Below are 17,042 nucleotides of genomic sequence, written 5' to 3'. Positions count from 1 at the left end.
CAGGACTAAATCGCTTTTTGATCTGATCACTGAAATCACATTTGGAGGTACAGCACATTGCATTTGTAGTGTGATTTGTACTGATGCATCACAGACAACGGCAAACAGCACATTTAAAGTGCAATAATAATAGTAATGATGATTATAATAATTGGTTACATATGTTTGAGGGTATAAATTTGTGTGTGTGTGTGTGTGTGTGTGTGTGTGTGAGAGAGAGTGTATGTATGGGTATATATTTATTATGATTGGATGTATTTAGATATAATGTTTGTAATAGTGTATTTAAAATATAAAAATGTTGGTATTATTTTTGGTATTAAAAATTCTGCAGAAATTATTTTAAGTTATTAGTTTTTTAAAATATTTAGTATTTTTAATCTTGTATTTTTGACTGAAATTTAAATGTTGCTGTGCATGTAATTTTGTTTAATGTGTATAGTAATCTATTAATATGTATAAGTAAAAAATAATAGGTTTATATACATTATACAATATGAAAATAAAATAATAAATAAAAATATCGAAATATATTTAGAATATTTAACTTTTTTTGCTGAAATCAGACTGTAGTGAATGTAATGTTATTTAATATATAATATATCTATTAATAAAAGGTAAGAAAATATATGTATATGTATGTGTGTTTTATATAAAATATGAAAATAATAAATCAAATATCTAAATGTATTTATGGAATATTTAGTCATCAAATACTAATTTATTTCACTGGTATTGGTACAGACCAGTGGCATTTTGGTATTATGCAAAATGATTGATTGATTGATTTATTTACTTATTATTATTTTTTAAATCCATCATATTTTTAATTATTTATTTTTTTCTTGGCTGAAATCAAACTGTTGCAGAGCATGTAATTTATTTATTTTGTATGTAATTTATTAATTTATTTTTTAATCTATTAAAGAATTTTTTTATGAAAATAATTTTGAATAAATAATATCTAAATGTATTGATAGAATATTTTAAAAAGTGTAATAAAAATACTAATTTTATTTATATATATATATATATATATATATATATATATACACACACACACAAAATAATAATATTAATTATATAATATTAAATATGATGCTTAATGTTTTTATTGATGTTTTGAGTCAGAAAAATACTCAAGTAAATACAAAATTAATATTTAATATTTTTTTTCTTTTTTTAAATACCAATTTCAATAGTTTTAGAATAAAAAAGTGAAGTATTAAAAGTAAAACATTATTATTGTTTTTGTAATTCACTTTTATTGTCTTTAGTGTAGTAATGAAAACCAAAGACACTTCCCACCATCCAGAGACTAAACATAGACATGTTAAGATGTACATAGGGCCTCTGAAAACATGATGATGAAAGTACACTATTCATTTCTGTCCATTATGTTTAACTAATGAGCATTTCATACATTGTTTGCCAACAACCCATCAGCGTTAGAATAGCCATTAGTCTGAGGGCCTAGAAACCAGCTTCCTTTTGAAAAATTGCACAAGGAAAGTTCCTCGAAGCCGTGGCAGTGATTAACACGGGCCTGCGCTGAAGCTTGTCCAATTACCCGTATGGTCTTCATTTACCATTAAAAACTGTTTTTATAGGGCGGCTGTTCCACATCTATTCTGCATGTGAAGTTATACGGGCTTCCAGCTCGCCATCAATAATTAATTGAACCATTGGGCCGTTTGTCATATCGATACACGCCTGCGTTTAATAAATAGGGTCCCACACGGTCCGCACGTCCCTCCAGAGTCCGAAACGCTCGACAGCAGGCCTCCGAGGAGTTTCTCGAGGCGTTGAGGATGTTTTAAATCAGGAAGACGGAGGAGAAGCGGCAATGTGACTCAAGGAGGAAGATAAAGGACTCGTGTTTCGCTACGGTTTTACCGGCTCATAATTCATAGCCTTACAAATGCTTAAACACCGCTTTTGTGACTTGAATACGAATCGAGATCGTTTGATCATCTTTATCCCAGGATGTTTTGTTCTCGGGTTTTTAGCGTGCGGCGGAGGAGGGTGGCTCTGTTCCACATGCATTAAAGATTACATTCAAGGCTATACCGCAGACTGCTGAACATTGTTGGACTAATAAACAAGAAGTAGACGCTACTCATCTTACTTTGACAAAATGCATTTTTCAGTAGCGTTGAAGCAGCTCAGCTGGTTTAGTAGTATTTTTGTTTATTGTATACATTTTGTTTGGCAGACAGAGCTTTTGTGGTCAGTTGTGTTAAGAAAAATATTCAAACATTTATTTATATTCATCCAAACAATTCAGTGTCTTTATTTATATTTGAAAAAGTGAACCTAATCGCTAGAACTGCTCCGAAATGAGCATTTTACTGTTTCTTTTGTGAAAAACTATCATCATATCGCACAGAAACCCGTCAGATAAAAAGTTATTAACTTGAAGAAACATTGACATAAATATTACTTAGTACTATTTACTTTACTTGCTTCTAATATAATTATCATTACATTATTGTTAAAACATTTTCTTTAAAGGAGTATTAACCAGAATTTGTTTAGCAGAAAAATGTAAATACACGACACAGTATTTCTGGGAATAAATAAATAAACTAATAATAGATTTTTTTTTAAATAATATAGATTAATTAGAGCTGCTTTTGATTAGTATTATTTATTGAAGCCATTAAAATGGGATACAGAAAAATTAATGGAAAACAGAATTTGGTCAAAAATAAAACTGGAAAAAACTAAAACCAAAAAATGAAACGTATTTCATAGGGCCTTAAAAATGCCTTAATTTTTTTGTTCAACTTTTAATAAATTGCTGTTTAATATAAGTTTCATGATTTTAATTAAGTAGATGTGCTTTTGATTAATAAAATGTAATTTAACAGTCTATAAGAATTAAAACAAAAAATCCAGAAAAATTAAAAAACAGATGAAATTTGAAAAAAAAAATTGAAGTAAAAAAATAAAATAAAACGGCAATTGAAAAAAATATAATTAATTTCATAGGATCCTATGTCAGTTGGAAAACCTGTTTTTGAATAATAAATTAATGTAATAATAATTATTAATAATATAATAACTTTGTTCTTTTTTTCCCTTTTATTTCAGAATTATCAATATTTTTAATTTCATTTATTTTAAAGTAATTTTAATTACTTCAGCAGCATCTTGAGTTGCTAGAGTTCTTCTGTGTCTCTGCTGCAGCTCTTAATGTGTTTTTATTTTATTTATTTATTTTAGAAGTACTGTGTTGTGTAACCTATTTACATTTTCCTGGTAAATAAATTCTGGTAAACAGTTTTTCTGGTAAATATTCCTTAAAATGAATGTTAATAGTAGTAAAAGTACTATCATTATTTCTGTCACAATTTCTTCAAGCTAAACCAAACTCTTATTTCTTACTTTTGATTTATTCATCCAAAACTGGGCAAATTTCGTGACCTTCCACAGCAAATTCCAAATTTTTTTTCTCTTTTATTTCAGAATTATCAATATTTGTAATTTCATGTATTATTTTTAAGTAATTTTAATGACTTCAGCAGTATCTTGAGTTGCTAGAGTTCTTCTGTGTCACTGCTGCAGCTCTTAATGTTTTTATTTTCTTTCTTTTTTATTTTTTGTATAATAATTTTGGTAAATATTCCTTAAAAATAATGTTTTAATTATTCATTTTATTAGTAGTAATAGTACTGTCATTATTTCTGTCACAATTTCTTCAAGGTAAACTTTTAATTTGGCGGGTTGCTGTGAAAAACAAATTTTTCTGCTAAATGTTAAATTGTTTTAATAATAATTTTATTAACAGTAGTAGTGCTATCATTACATTGAGTATTATATTTCTGTCACAATTTCTTCAAGCTTTTATTTTGATGGGTTGCAGTGAAGAAGTATTTTTATGGGAAACGTTCCTTTAAATTATGTTTTAATAATAATTGTATTATTAGTAGTAGTGCTATAATTACATTATTACAGTGTTTCTCAACTGGTGGGTCACTACTTGTGTACGTTAACAAATAAATAAAAATTAATTATAATTCCTAAAATTATATTATAGTTCCTAAAAATTTGGGTCGCGGCTTGATGACCATGTAAAAATGTGGGTCCCATGGCCAAACCAGTTGAGAACCGCTGCATTAATATTATATTTTTGTTACAATTTCTTCAAGCTAAACCAAACTCTTATTTCTCTTATTTCTTACTTTTGATTTATTCATCCAAAATTGGCCAAATTTCGGGACTTTCCGCGTTATACAGCAAATTCCATTTTTTTTTTTATGACTGGATTTTTCTCTTTTATTTCAGAATTATCAATATTTGTAATTTCATTTATTATTTTCAAGTAATTTTAATGACTTCAGCAGTATCTTGAGTAGCTAGAGTTCCTCTATGTCTCCGCTGCAGCTCTTAATGAGTGTTTTAATTGCAGAGAAGGGCTAGTCTGTGAGATTAAGTGTAATGACGCTCTGCGCGCCGTGAACGTCCTTCCCATTCAGAAGCATTCCTTCAGCAGAAGGGGACTCTGGGTAATTGACAGGCCCTCTCCTCTAATTGCATTGTGGTGCAGCCTTCAGCTTTTTAGCATGGCTCACATGCTGCTCTCTTTCTTGCAGCTGATCTGGTTTATTTAGCCTCTATCAGGCTTATCGCAGTCCAGGCAGCTTAGAGGCGTTCACATCCCTCATCTGCATGTGTTTGAACTGTCATCCATCCTTTATCATCAGCGCCGTTCCCTCTCTGTGTCTCGTTTTTGTTTCTCCTCTTTCATGTCTCTTGCCTCCCTTGATTCTCCTCATCACCCACATGCCTCCTACTACACTTGTGATCTTGGAAACACAGCGGCGAGCCGCCGATTGGATGTTCGGTTGCCGCAGAAACTGCGAGGGCCGACGTGATTGGCGGGTCGAAGCTGGTTTATATAGTCGAGGCCCATCACTGGGGCTATTGAGCTTTATCTAGCTCATATTCCTAGGTCAAAAACACAGAATATATGTTACACCTATTTAAAATGTTTATAAAATTATTTAGAGTCTAAATTAGAATATTGAGATATTGGTTTATTCACTAATTATTAAATTAATAATACATGCATTGTTACCCTAAACAAGGTCTTTCAAATAATTTTTATTAAAAAAATAAAAATAATAACATTTTATTTATATGAAATAATTGAAAATAGAAGATAAAATAAAAGACAAAGAAATAAAATACATAATTATTTTTTTTAAAAACAGGTGTGTGGATATGTGTGTTTATATATAAATAAATTTATTTTATTTATTTATTATTTAAATATATTTTAGGGCATTATTTGTTATTTTTGACCAGTTTAAGTTATAAAATAAAAACTTGTAAAACTGTAGACATTTTTTTTCTTGTTTCTTAATGGACTCAAACTAATAAAAATGAAAAAAAAAAACACAAAATTGCTAAAACTTTAACATTAAAATGATAGATAAAATCTAAAATGCATACTAATTTATTTATCAATGCTGCTAATTTAGCACTTCAATATGAAAACTAATATTTGGCACAATATAGGCACACTTTGACCATTATAAACTATTTCAGTTTTTTTTTTTTATGATACTTTTATTAGATTTTTATTTCTTTGTTTTATTTTTTTTTTTTTTCATTTTAATTTTTATCTTTTATTGCATTTTTATTTCATCTAGTTTTTTGTTTTATAGTTATTTTATTTTTATAATTTTATTTTATTTTATTTTTATATCTTATTTAATTTAGCATTTTATTTTTTTCCATTTGTATTTAAATTTTATTTATTTTACTTTTATGTTTTTTCATTTTGTATTTTTTTTTTTTTGATACTTTTATTAGATTTTTATTTCATTGTTTTATTTAATATTTTCATTTTATATTTTATTTCATTTAGTATTTTATTTTAATAATATTTTATCTCTAAATCAGCTTTTTATGTTATTTCTATTGTATTTTAATTATATTATTTTATTTTTATAATATTTATTATTATTATTATTATTATTATTATTATTATTTTCATTTTCTATTTGAATTTCTTTTTATAATATTTATTTCATTTTATAATTTTGTTATCTTTAATTCAATTTTTTATTTTTTTATTTTATTTTGATGCATCCCTATTGAAAATGGAAAAAAACCCTTTGGCCTCAAATTGAGTTTTTTTTATTTATTTATTATTATTATTTAATTTTTCTTTTTGGTACATTCCTATTAAAACTGAAAACCCTTTTGACCTCAAATTACCTTTTTATTATTATTAATTGAGAAATTTGTTGCTTTACATTTTGAGTGGCATTTTGGTCCCATTGGTCAGAGAGGGGCGCTTGCCTAATAAGCATGGTGACTTAAAATATGCTTCAGTGACCAGATCTGTCTGACACAAGTGGAAAAACGGCACCGGATCCATCCAGCTCCTCTCAGTATCTGTTGATTCATATGTGAGTCGCAGGATGACAGTGCTGCTTTGTTGCTGGTCACGCTGGATCCGTCCAATCAGAGCGACTGGAGCTGGACTCTCGCTCTCTTTTGATGCCTGTTTTATTGAGTCAGCATCATGGTCTGGTTTCCGCAGCGTAACAGAGGAGCCCTTCTCTCCGTCCGCTCGGAGAAGCTGATGTCATCCGCCCCAAAACCAGTCCTGGAATTCAGTTCTGATTCTGATTCATTTGTTTGCAGTTCACTAAAATGATTCAGCTCAGTTGAGTCATGACTCACTTGTTTTTGAATCAGGCTACACTGGTTGCATTGTATGTTTCCTTAAAGTATATGTGCAGTTGATTGAGTTTGTTTAGTGGGACGGTCCGTGTTGTTTAAATACACTTTCACACGGTTACTAAATAGGCCCTGGATAAGAGATTGATATTGGGATTTTTATGAATCATTGTCTGGATCATTTAAATAAAGATCTCTATTTATTAGAGAATCAATCATTTTACCAAGCCCTAAATCAGCTAGTCAGTCCACGAACTAGTTGGTTAAATAAAAAATTGTTGCGCATCCTTAGCGATGATTAAAATCTGTTATGTGGATGCTTGCTTTTTCTGGTTTTATGATGGTTTTTAATTCGTTATTTTTATATTAATGCCTATTTTATGTATTTAAGTTTATTTATTGTTTTTCTATTTTATATATGGTTTTTATTACAATTTTATTTATACCCACCATTTCTGCCCTATTTTATTTAATTTATTCCGTCTTTTTTATTTTGTTTTTATTTATCCCTCTCATTATAGTTAGTTTTTTTTCTATGATGGTTTTTATTTTTTTTTATTAATGCCTGTTTTTTTATTTTATATTTAATGTATACCTCCTATTTCTGTCATATTTTATTTAAAAAAAAGTCATTTATTCCTATTTTTAAATTTTTTTTAACCCTCCTATTATAGTTATTGTTTTTTAATTTAATTAAATTTTTTATCAATGCTTTTTTTATATATATTTACTGTTATTCTGTTGTATATTTATTTTTTATTTAATTTATATATTTAATACCTCCTATTTCTGTCCTATTTTATTTAAATTGTTTATTTTTCATTTGTTCCTTTTTTACTTTATTTATCCCTCCTGTTATAGTTATGTTTTGTTTTTATTTATGATGCCTTTCAATTCATTATTTAAATTTTTCAATAAGGCTTATTATTTTTTTTTATTTACTGTTATTCTACTTTATATTTTCTATTTTCTCTTTATTTTATACCTCCTATTTCTGTCCAATTTTATTTATTTGCATTTATTCCTGTTTATTACTTTGTTTTTATTTATCCCTCCTATTATAGTTACATTGTTTTGTTTTATTTATGCTCTATTTTAATAAAACATTTTTGTAATTATTGTTTATTTATGCCTGTTTTTTAATATTATTTATTAAAATATTTTTCTATTTTTTATACCTCTTATTTCTGCCCTATTTTAAAGTAATTGTCAATTTTAAATTATTCCTTTTTTACTTTATTTATCTTTCAATTAAAGTTATGTTGTTATTATTCATGCTGTTTCTTTATGCATTATTTATTTGATTTATTTTGCCTTTGTTATTGTTATTCTATTTTATATATTTTTTATTTTTATTTATACCTCCTATTTCTGCCCTATTTCATTAAAGCTAATTTTTAATTTTCATTTACTCCAATTTTCGTTTACTTTGTTTTTATTTATCCCTCCTATGAGTTATATTGTTTTATTTTTATTTATGCTGGTTTTTAATTTATTTTAATTATTTTTTAGTTATGCATTTTTTTTTAATGTTTTTGATTATTATTCTATTTTATATTTCATTTATACCTCCTAGTTCTGTCCTATTATTTATGTCTGTTTATTTAAATTTTTTCATTTATTCCTTTTTTATTTATTTTATTATTTATGCTGTTTTTTAATTCATTATTATTATTTTTTATTTATGTCTGTTTAGTTTTTTTATTTATTTTATATTTTATTTTCATTTATACCTCCTCTTTCTGGCCTATTTATTTAAATTAATTTCTAATTTTCATTTATCCCTATTTTTTACTTTTTTATTTATCCCTCGTATTACAGTTAAATTTTGTTTTTATTTGTTGTTTTAATATTTGTTTTAATTATTTTTTTATTTTATGTATGCCTATTTTTTTTTTTTTTTTTTTTTTGTTCTAGTTTATATTTTATTTTATTTTTTTTATATATATCCATCCTTTGACCCTTTGTTTTGTTTTCATTTATTCCTCCTAATTATTTAAATTTTTATTTTTTGTTTTATTTATCCTTCCAATTGTGTATATGTTTTTACATTTGTAATCTTTATTTGTTCTATTTTATTTAACACTTTTTGTTTTATATTCTTCCTATGTTTATTTTGCATTATTATTTGCATTATTTTTTTGTTTGTTTGTTTATCTGTCCCTCCTGTTTCTTTTTTTTAATATTTTGAATCTTATTATTTATTTATTTATTTATTTTATTTTTTTATATATTTTCCCTTGCAGGTGACTGCAGGCATGTGCTGCCTCTTTGCCATTTTAAGGGTTTTCTGTTACAAATGTATGCCAGCGAGCTGCAAAAATAGCCTGTGTGTGCGTTCATGAATGTGGATCCTGCAGTGGGTCTTGTAGGAGGAAGCTGATCCTCCTTGCCTTGTTCTTCAGCCCCACACCCCCGTCTCAGATGAGGTCCGGATCAATGCACCATCTCATTCAACATTACAGCATTAACACCAGCAGGAGAGAGCGAGTGGAGAAGACCTGCTGACAGCACAGAGATGCTCTCCGTGTAGGACGAGAGAGAGAGAGAGAGAGAGTAGGAGACATCAGAGGATGAAGGAGGAGATGTAGATACAAAGAACAAATGAAGTGTGTAGAGCTTGAGCAAGAGCCGTGGAGAGTCAGATGTTCAGAATGAAACACTAGTGTTGGGTTTACAGCACGTGTATGTAGATCAAAAACACGTTTTATGCAGTAGCAAACTTGCATCTGATTACAGTGTGATACATGGCTTGCATATAAGGTTCGTTTTTATTTTTGATCCATATACATTTACCATTTCCACTGTTTACATTAAAGTCACAATGAATTGGAAGTAGCAACAGATCTTTTCAACAAGTCTTTTTGTGACTTGAATTCCAGTGTAGTAGGGCGGAGCTTGGTTTTGTGCATTGGTTGTTGATTGGATGTTGAGATGTGGGCGTGGCTTCAGTTTTGTATGCAGGGGCAGGGTTTAGGACGACATGCATAATACCATGTTTTTAGTCATTTTCACTGATCTCTGAACTGGGGTCATCTGTACACATATTTTTTCTTTTTTCCTTTTTTTTTTAAAATTGTAAATATTCACAGATGAATTGTTTACAATAAGATCGAAAATGCATTTAAAATATATATTTTAAGTTAATGCATATGTATTATGTTCTGTCCAACCTGTGCCATCGTTACAAAAGAGAACCCCAAACAAACGAAAACAAAACAAAAATTATACACTTTAGTCAAACGTATGTGTTGTAATATTCTAATATCAGAGATATTTTAATTATTAAAGAAATTATCAGTGTCTTATGTGTGAGCCTGGACCACAAAAATAGTAGCACTTAAGTAAACTTAACTTAAACTGAAGTAGCACAGGTATATTTGTAGCAATAGCCAAAAATACATTATATGGGTCAAAATTATCGCTTTTTCTTTTATGCCAAAAATCATTGTGATATTAAGTAAAGATCATGTTCCATGAAGATATTTAGTAAATTTCTTCTAATTTCTCCTAGATTCCTAGTTGCATCTCAGCCAAATATTGTCCTATCCAAACAAACCATACATAAATAGACTCTTATGACTGATTTTGTGGTCCAGGGTCACATATAACATCATCTGGTGTTGAATATCACTGGTGCTCCCAAAAAATGTTTCATATTTGCACAAAGTAATTTGTGAATGCAGATGAAATGCTCTCACTGCATTGCTGCAGAAGTACAAACCCAGTGTTTACAAAGTGAACGTGCAAAGATCATCAAACACCCTTTACAAAAACTGCGATGTAGGACGATTTTGAAGTTAAAGGAGAACATAAGATAGGAATTTTTCGACATACCCTAACTGTCTTGAATCGGTATACACAGAGTTCACGCAGAGCTTGACAAGACACGCGTGGTTAAAAAGTGTATAAAAATTAATTTAAGAAATTGTCCGATCGTTTTGCTAGATAAGCTCTTTAAAGCTGCACTGAAACTGCATTTTTAACCTTCAATCTGGGGATGCACCGAATGTTCAGCAACCGAAATTGTTTGGCCAAAAAAGGGCAGAATTAATTATAGGGAACAATGACGTGACACAATCAAATAGAGGCGTGCACTAACGCAGCAAACATGTCGACAGTGTGGAAGCATTTAAAACTGTCTGAGAAAGCACCAACAGAACGAGACTGTTTAGAAGCGCATCGCATGTCTTCCCTGAGAAGAGAAAGGTTACTGTGATGACGGAAATCATCCATTAGTAAATAAACTGCAGAACGTTATGCCATCTAATACACGCACCAGTTGTATTTATTCTGACAGCGCTGCAGCAGCTCCTTAACCAGGGTTCATTCAGAAATCTGCTGCTGTCAGCAAAAAGTAGGACTGAGGTCTTCTTGCGGGTTTCCACCAAAACAAAAATCAACATTCATAAATGTTAGTATTGTAATTTTACTGTTGCTCTGTAAAATAAAATAAAGTATCAAAAAATAATGATAAAAATCATTGCAACAGCTCTATTAATACATTTATTCTAACATTTTCCTTTGCTCAGCAAGGCTGCATTCATTTGTACATTAAAAACACTTGTCTGATTTAAGAAGGGGGTCTTAAAAATAGCCAAAGAATATTATTTGACTAACTTATTAATTTTAACTTTGTTGGTAGGCTATAATGTCTACTAGAATGTTAAAAATGTTCAGTGTTAAATATTTTTCAATTGTTTTGTAAATGATTTTTCTTTTTTAGAAAAGCACAGCAAAACTATAGAAAGCACATTTTGGCTTTTTAAATTTGTGCAATGGTAAAAAAAAAAAAAAAAACACAACATGTTCGTGTTCACTAATTGACCTTCAGCCCAGTGTTTAATTTTGTTCAGTTTCGACCAGGAATTTTCATTTCGGTGCATCCACAGTTCTATCTCACCCTACCAAACCATACAGAATTGAAATCTTTTTTTAATTTATCTCTCAGATGTATAAATCTAAATGAATGCAAATGAAATGCTCTCACTGGATAGCGTTTTGTACTGTTTACTGTTCTTTTAAAAAATAGTATGTGAAACTGCATGCAGTATGCATTTTCACGTGCTTATGTTGGACATTTAATAAAAGCGATTAAATTTTATTGTTAAATATATGCAACATTGCATTGTGTGGTACAGTTTTTCATGCACTATTCCCTGTTCTCTAACACACATTTGTGACCCTGGACCACAAAACCAGTCTTAAGTAGCATGGGTATATTTGTAGCAATAGGCAAAAATACATTGGATTGTTTATTTTAAGCCAAAAATCATTAAGATATTAAGTAAAGATTATGTTCCATGAATATTTTTTGTAAGTTTCCTATCATAAATGTATCAAAATGTAATTTTTGATTGGTAATATGCATTGCTAAGAACTTAATTTGGAAAACTTTAAAGGTGATTTTCTCAGTATTTAGATTTTTTTGCACCCTTAGATTCCAGATTTTCAAATAGTTGTATATCAGCCAAATATTGTCCTATCTGGAAAGCTTATTTATTTAGGTTTCAGATGATGTATAAATCTCAAAAATGTACCCTTATGACTGGTTTTGTGGTCCAGGGTCACATTTTGTCAGCTCTGCTATTGCCACAGATCATATGCGTAGTGCATACTACATGTTGCACATTTAATAAAAGCGATTATATTCAATGCATTCAATGTTAAAAATACAATATAAAATTGTCTTTTGTCACACAATTTTTAATTTGCACCCTCAGATTCCAGATTTTCAAATAGTTGTATCTCAGCCAAATATTGTCCTATCCTAACAAACAATACAGAAATTGAAAGCTTATTCACTCATCTTCCAGATGTATAAATCTCAGTGAATGCAAATGAAATGCCCTCACTGTATAGCGTTTTGTACTGTTTACTGCCTACCGTTCTTTAAAAGTAGTATGTGAAACTGCATGCATTATGCATTGCTTCATGCTCCAAACACATTTTCACATGCTCATGTTGCACGATTATATTTAATGCATGCAATGTTAAAAATATTAAATTGTGGCTTTTGTCACACTAGAAACATTGCATTGTGCGGTACAGTATTTCATGCACTTTCATTTTTGATTAGTAATATGCATTGCTAAGAACTTAATTTTCTGCGATTTTCTCAATATTTCAATTTTTTTTTTTTTTTTTGCACCCTCAGATTATAGATTTTCAAAAAGTTCTATCTCAACATATGAAAAGCTGATTTATTCAGATTTCAGATGATGTATAAATCTTAAAAATGTACCCTTATGACCTTATCCAGGGTCACATTTTGGCAGCTCTGCTATTCTCTCAGGTCATATGCATAGTGCATACTACACACTGCAGAAATGTAGTAGAGACACATTGTAGTATCTGGGCGTGGTGAAGCTGTGGATCTGGGTCAAATGAAGCGTTAACGTTATGCTTCCCTATCCTAACATGACCAGAACTTTTGACTATCATATTGCTGTAAAGCTTAATGATATTAGCTGTATTGCAGCTTGCCAAACCCGTAATAGCGCTGTCATGCTCTAGTGATCCCATAAAGATGTTTGCTGTGCTGTCGTGTGTGTTTTTACACTATCGTATGTTTGCAGAGTTCACCTTACCGCAGGCCTGTCTCCCTCCACGTCTCTGATCAAATTACTCTGATGAAAGACAGACAAAACAAGGCCTTTTCTTTTTTCTTTCTCTATCTCTCCGTTGAGCACATAACACAAACCGTAAGGTGGTTTAATACTGGAAGATTACCACAATTTCACCCAACATTTTTGTCTCTATCATCATTTTTCATGTGTCCCTCGTTGGACTTTGCTCGTAGGGAAGGCTGGCTGTTTATTAAAGCGAGTGCAATGAAAGCCAGCGCTCCAGTTGTGTCTGTTCTCATCTCACCTGTCGTTTAGCGCTCCGGTGCTCCATTCACGCGGTGGATGATGCTTATTCTCAGTTGTCTGCTGGGTGTCATCGGGGAATAGAGGAAGGGCGAGATGTGAAGCTGAAAATGGGGTCTCTACAAAAATAGCTAGTCTGGAGGTAAAAGCAGAGCGAACTGTTAAACACGGGATCTGAAAGCAACACTACAGTAGGTACTCAAGCATGAAATCTGGTAGTCTGACTGAGGTTGACTAGTTAAATCTAGTTTTTCCTCTTTTGCGTTTAATTTTTTTTGCATTAATATTTTAAGTCGATATGAAACGGAAATGGCAATCGTCTTCTCTGCTGTGATGCATGTTCGAGTGAACCTGCTTCTTGAGTGAGGGAAAAAAACTCAATATTTTTCGTGTTTATTAAAAATTATTTATATATGCGTTTAATTTTTCTAAATTTCATATGCACTATATGTGCATGGTTAAAAAGTTTATAATAAACAATTCTTGTTTATGTAATGTTGCAGTTAGTTTTTTTTATTGTGCAATGTTAGGATTAAAAATTGAGACCATTGTGAAATTAATATTAACAATATTTAATAAAGCAATATTTATGAGATCGATTCGCAATTTCTTTATAAGTGACTGTTTACTTGAGGATCTAAAATAAACAATCAAAAAAATCTATATATATGTGTGTGTGTATCTCTTAATAAAATGTTTATATATATTTTTTACTTTTTAAAAATATTGTATTTAAATAATTTATGATTATATACTTTATATTCTAATATAAATATAATGTGTGTCTCTTATTTTTATTTTAGTACTTTTTAAAAATATTTAATAATATGTAATATTTTATAGTTTGTTTATATTATAATATACAAAATATATTTTTTTATTTGTCACAAATTATATATATATATATATAAAAAATGTTTACCTGTTAATCAATAATAATTGTTTAATTAAATAATAACTTTTAATATAGTTATTTATTTATAAAATAATATAAAATATATTATGTAGTAATTAATCACTTATTAAAATGTATATAGTTATTTTTTTACTTTTTAAAAATATTTTATTTTATAATTAAATCATTTAATAATTAAATATTAAATTTAATATAGTTCATTATTTGTATTATAATATAAAAATGTATTATGTAGTGATAAATCACTTTACAATGTATGTCATTTGTTTATTTTTTAATATTGTATTTCTTAATTAAAAATATTATAGAATTTTATTTAAATTATAATGTAAACATTATGTAGTAATAACTTATGTACAGTATATAATTTATTTTTTAACTTTAAAATATTCTATTTAATGATTAAGTTATTTAATATTATTTAATAATATAATTATTTATATTATGTAGTAAAATCTTTTTTATTTAATTAAATCATTTAATACTATACAATTTCTATAGTAGTTATATATTTGTAATATAATTAGTTTAATTTAAAAAAAAAATTATGTTCGGTTTAGGCATGGGCCGGTATAAGATTCTGACGGTATGATAACCTTGGATAAAAATATCACGGTTTCACGGTATTACGGTATTGTAATCACTGCTCTACAATGTTACATTTAAATGTCTGGGTAAAAAAAACAACCTTTTTTTCCCCAAACGGATTACAGTATACTTTATTTTAGGAAACATATAGAACATTTTGTAACATGGAACAGAAGGCAAAATAATTAAAATAAATAATTGAATCTTCTTAATTAAATTAAATTGCAGTCACTTGTGTTAAAGGTGCCCCGTGTAATATTTAAGATGATCTCTAGACAGTGGTGCAATAACTATGTTTTCAGGGGTGCATAAAGACCTTAATTAACCATTATGTTTTTATTAACATAGAATCAGCTTGCGAAAAAAACACTGACACAATGATGAACAAGTAATATTCACAATAACATAGTTTTATTGAATGATAAAGTTAATATAATTCCTTAAATTACATTTTAAAAGAAATCTCACTATTCGTTGCTGTCAAAAAAAAGGTGAGATTTAAATCCTGTATCGGCTTCCGTAGTTCTGTAAAGGGAGGGGTGAGCGGTACTCTGCTGCAATTCACAATCTCGCCGCTAGATGCCACAAAACCTACACACTGCACCTTTAACGTGACAGAAGGCTTAAAAGCAAAGACGTGATTTCACTTTAACTTAATTGTTGTGCTAAAGTTCACAGAAACGTAAAATTAGTACATATAGTCTGCTATTCCCCACTCTGTGTTGTGGGGGTTCACCTCCTTTGGCCGTCCTGAACTTATATTACTGCTGAATCTCACTGACTGTGGATCACGTGCACAAACACAGACACGCGCCTGAGCACTAACCGGTGGGGGAGGGGCTGCATTGTTTTCTCTGCAGGGACGCACACACACAACCTAGTAGGGAGTCCTGCGCTTTCACTTTGACACAGAAAATGCGCATATCGTAGGAACGGTATAACTTTTTTTGTTTCCGGTTTTGAAACCGTGACTTTTTCAAACCGCGGTAAACCTTGAAACCGGTTATCATCCCATGCCTAGTTCGGTTGCATATTAGTTTTTGCAGGGTTATTAATATTAAATCCAATATTTTTTTTAGAATCATTAAATTTAATTTTCATTGATATAATGACATTTTGGTAATCTTGCATAAACAGTCTTCAAATATGTTAACTTTTTGCATGGGTCAGCTAAAATGGAAAAGAAAGGTACAATTCAACATGCAAAAAAAACTAAAGTCTTTTAAATTCATATCTCTTTAAAGCGCTGATATTGTAGCTATCAATGCATCAGTTTTGTGCAATAAATGTTGAAGTTATTCACCTATTAATCTTTTGAATGGCAGCAATTGTTACTCCTATGTCTTAAGAGGCATTTTATGTTTTATGCATTTTTTATGTTGAAAAAATCAATGAGATTTTACTGCTGTGCTCAAATTAACTAGTTATTCAGACTTTCTAGCAACTAGTTTGAGTGTGATACACAACTAACCGCCTGCGTCTCTCTCTTCTCTTTCTAGGCGAAGTCATGTATATGTCACATGTGTGGAGCTCATTTAAATCGACTTCACTCCTGTCTCCATTGTGTGTTCTTCGGCTGCTTCAGCAAGAAACACATCCACGATCACGCCAAAAACAAGAGACACAACCTAGGTAAGATGCACACAGACGCACTCACACACCGCTCTGCTTCTCCCACACGGACTCACGTCATTAGCAGAAAATAGAGCACATGAGCACGACTCACAATCACTGCAATTACAACTCAGATGGAGCACAGAAACACTGGACACGGTCACAGAGGGACGTGTAGGAAGGATTTGAGATGCGGATTGAATACTGAACACTGAGATATTCTGGTTTAATTAAGTAAAGCTATACTTGCACCAAAACTAAGGCCTTATATAATCAGTTTTATTTTTTAATTAAATTTTAATGCTCAAAGCATGTCTAATCAATTGAATTAATCAAACTTTAACAACTTAATA

The 17,042-nt window shown here is 29.6% G+C and overlaps 1 protein-coding gene across 2 annotated transcripts in view; it reads left to right on the top strand.

The window, feature by feature from the left end:
• The window catches only part of usp22 (ubiquitin specific peptidase 22), a 67,436-nt gene that overhangs the window by 10,093 nt on the left and 40,301 nt on the right, over nt 1-17,042 (top strand). For both annotated transcript variants that reach the window (XM_073828095.1, XM_073828096.1), the window contains exon 2: nt 16,575-16,707. In XM_073828095.1, coding sequence (XP_073684196.1) covers nt 16,575-16,707 — 133 coding nt within the window. The remainder of the gene's footprint in view (nt 1-16,574; nt 16,708-17,042) is intronic.

The sequence above is a fragment of the Garra rufa genome, chromosome 22, assembly GCF_049309525.1.
Source record: "Garra rufa chromosome 22, GarRuf1.0, whole genome shotgun sequence".
NCBI lineage: Eukaryota > Metazoa > Chordata > Actinopteri > Cypriniformes > Cyprinidae > Garra > Garra rufa.
Note: the sequence above shows the minus strand (reverse complement) of the source record. Positions and strands in the feature narration are given on the sequence as shown.